Source organism: Ipomoea triloba, chromosome 11, assembly GCF_003576645.1.
Source record: "Ipomoea triloba cultivar NCNSP0323 chromosome 11, ASM357664v1".
Taxonomy (NCBI): Eukaryota; Viridiplantae; Streptophyta; class Magnoliopsida; order Solanales; family Convolvulaceae; genus Ipomoea; species Ipomoea triloba.
The window spans coordinates 13,998,000-14,001,120 of record NC_044926.1 but is presented as its reverse complement, the minus strand read 5'-3'; the positions used below and the strand labels follow the sequence as shown (position 1 = coordinate 14,001,120).

The following is a 3,121-nucleotide window of genomic DNA, read 5'->3' as shown; positions in this document are numbered from 1 at the left end:
TGTGTACTTTTTTTTAGACTTTTCTACACCTTTACTTTTCCAAATCATTATGGCTTTCATCTCAAGAACTCTACAGACCAATTTCAACTTTCTCAAGCCTTCTCTTTTCTTCAAATGCAAATCTCTTTCTTCTCATCTCAAAATGGGTTTCAATGTTACAAAGTCGTCACCTACCTATGTTCTCGCTGGAATTTTAATACTCCCAAGATTGATGATCCTGCCGTCGACATCCGCAAATTAATAGCAACAATCCTTCAAATAGGCAAACATCACTATCTATGTTTTTTTATGGCTGTGTTTGGTAGAGCTTATTTAGGAGCTTATAGCTTATTTTAAGCTACTAATAAGCTATAAGCTTTGTTTGGTAATGCTCTCAAAATAAGCTAGTAACTTAAAATAAGAGCTTATTTTGAAACGCTACTTCAGGTAGCTTTTCAAAAATAAGCTAGTAGCTTCTTAACTTTTTTTCATTTTTATCCTTATTATTTTAAATAAATGACATCATTTATCCCTCCCAATTAAAACTCTTTTGACATTTTTTCTTCAATATGTTTCGTTGTAATTTTAATTTGATATTTGTGTTTGAACAATAATTTTTGTATGAACTAATTTTATGAATTATAAACGTTTTGTTTTACTTTATATATTTTTAAATATATGTTCTTACTTTATATTTTATTAAATTATATTGATTTCATTATTTTATATTTTAATATGTAAACAAACATATTTAAATTTAAAATTATTTAACTTTTATGTAGATGTCATTTTTAGTCTTTTTACATTTATCAACTTATTAAAAAGCTAATTTTACCAAACACTTTTAAACATAACAGCTATTCAGATTTCAGTTTCGAGCTTGTAGCTTTTCAGCTTTCAGCTACTTTTAAGCTTTCAGCTACCATTTCAGCTAGGTTTGCCAAACATAGCCTATATGTTCTTAGATATAGTTGAATACAGCTCAGCTGATTTTAAGAAGTACTGTAATATGTTCATCTTTGTTTTTTTTTTTTTTGTATGCTTACTAGGTCTATAGAGAAGAATATAAAACAAAGAAATTATAGAGTATTTGTTTTTTTTTTCTTTGAAAGAGAGTATTTGTTTAATAAAGATGAAGAAATGTTTGCAAATGAGATGAAGAAATATGCTGTCTAGCAAAGTACTCAAAAGAGATGAAGAAAGAAGACAAATAGTAGCAAAGAATTGAAGTCAGAGAGTGCAAGGGTATACTTGTAACTTAAAGAGAGTCCAATTTGTTTTGCTTCTCTTAAAATCCGTGCCAAAACCAAACCAGACACTCTTTTCGGGACTGAGAGAGTATATGTTTTATACTTTCTCTATTAGGATCGATTCTATGACCTTCAATTCCCTCAAAGAGAATCATAGATGTGTTATCTGAGCACAAAATGCTGGGCTAATGAAGAGTAATTTACTATTGAATACATGCACATGCTAGGCAATTGGACATCATTGTTCGTGCTTCACAGACAATTATTACTACTACATGGGAATAAATCATTAAATTTAGAAAGTATAAAATATATAATTATTCATGTCTCATCCCAAGAGAGAGGGATTTACAAGATACAATAGTAATCAACCCCCTTTTCATCTTATGTAGATGACAATTGTATACAAATACATTTGGAGGTAAAAAAACAAAAATGGACATTCAAGGCTGGATATACCAATCTTATCCTCACCTCAACACTGGAGAGTATTTTGTTTCCTAAAGCCAAAAACCTCCGAGTCCCTCCCTATATAGCAACCTGCTCATCACTAACATAACACTAAGTTGTAATTTCACACCTAAACAATTTTTTTTTTTAAAAATGAAAAAATAAAAATAAAAATAGAGACGGAGAATAATATACCTAAGAGTTTTGTATAAAAATTCACAGGAAAATGAAACAATCCAATGCAATAAGAGGATTATTGATGTCCTCCATTTCCTGGCTTGATTGCACTTCTCCATCCCTCTTTGAATTTACTATATTACCCTTCGTCGAACCACTGTCAACCCCCCGCGGCTGACAGTTGGGACTTACGGGCTTGAAGTTGTGTTTCCCGACGCCGTTAAAAGCAGCACCGCCGTGTCTGAAAGGTGAAATGTCCATTTTTCCCTGCCCATCCACCGCCAAGAACCTCCTGCTTGGAGAAGGCGACTTGAGGGCTCTATTTGAAAAATGGCAAGCGGCGGAAGCGTTCATATTATCTTTTCTGAAGCTCTTTTGCCGAACCAAAGTCGGGGAATTAGAACGGGGCCTTTTCTTTGGGGTGGACCCGCCGACATGCATTCGAGGACTCGATGGTTTCAACGGCATGGCGTTCGGGGATGACAACAAAGATGGTCGAAGGCTGCTTGTCCTTTCGAGGTTTCCCTTGCTGGGTTTCATGAGAATCACATGTTGGTTCTCCTTGGCGCAAGACCTCAGAAACTCGTTCGAAAAGGAGCGATCTTTGGAGGAGCAAGAAGACGAGGAGAAAGAATAGCTGCTGTTTGAGGCGGCGAAAGATGAGGAGAGGGAGGCGGAGGAAGGCGACGGAGACACCGGCGGTTTCTCAGCCGGAGATATTGCTTGCTGCTTTACATGCTCGCCGTCGTCTTTTTCTACTTCTGCAAGATATGAGTTTTTGGGTTTGCATTTACTAAAGCAAGAACCCATTATGAAAGGAAAGGGAAGGAGAGGAGAATGAATAATGTCCTATGGGGAATCAGTTATCAGTGTAGTCACGTCGTAATATATGCACAGTTTAATTACAAGAAACAATAAAAAATAAATAAAGAAAATGAAATTAATTTTTTGGTAAAAAGTTGTGGAATGGGAAAGCTTTTGCTTTCGTTTAAACATTCTTTTCAGATATATTTGAATTATTGAATTTTCTTGCCAGGCATGGTTCCGTTGCGTAACGGTTATGTGGGTCCAAGAATGATGGTTTTTCACTTTTTGTTGAATGTGTTAATGTTATGGTTGTTTTTTTTTTTTTTTTTATATGTACTTCCCAATTTTAATCTTGTATCTACATGGGTAATAGGCCATTTATAATTTTTTTTTCTTACATCCGATTAATAAAGGACACGTGAATTGTTCAAATAATTTTTTTTTCATTCTGCAATATG

General features: G+C 34.3%; 1 protein-coding gene across 1 annotated transcript; it reads right to left on the bottom strand.

The window, feature by feature from the left end:
• Positions 1–1,523: 1,523 nt before the first annotated feature.
• LOC115997642 lies at positions 1,524–2,685 on the bottom strand. The gene is made up of 2 exons (XM_031237235.1): positions 1,875–2,685; positions 1,524–1,779 (listed from the first exon to the last, which is right to left on the bottom strand). Exon 1 carries the CDS (start codon positions 2,664–2,666, stop codon positions 1,896–1,898), a length of 771 nt encoding a protein of 256 aa, XP_031093095.1. The 5' UTR covers positions 2,667–2,685; the 3' UTR covers positions 1,524–1,779; positions 1,875–1,895.
• Between the last annotated feature and the right edge of the window lie 436 nt (positions 2,686–3,121).

Excerpts from the sequence above, each read along its gene's own strand:
- LOC115997642 (XM_031237235.1), bottom strand. The coding sequence starts at position 2,666 with ATGGGTTCTTGCTTTAGTAAATGCAAACCCAAAAACTCATATCTTGCA.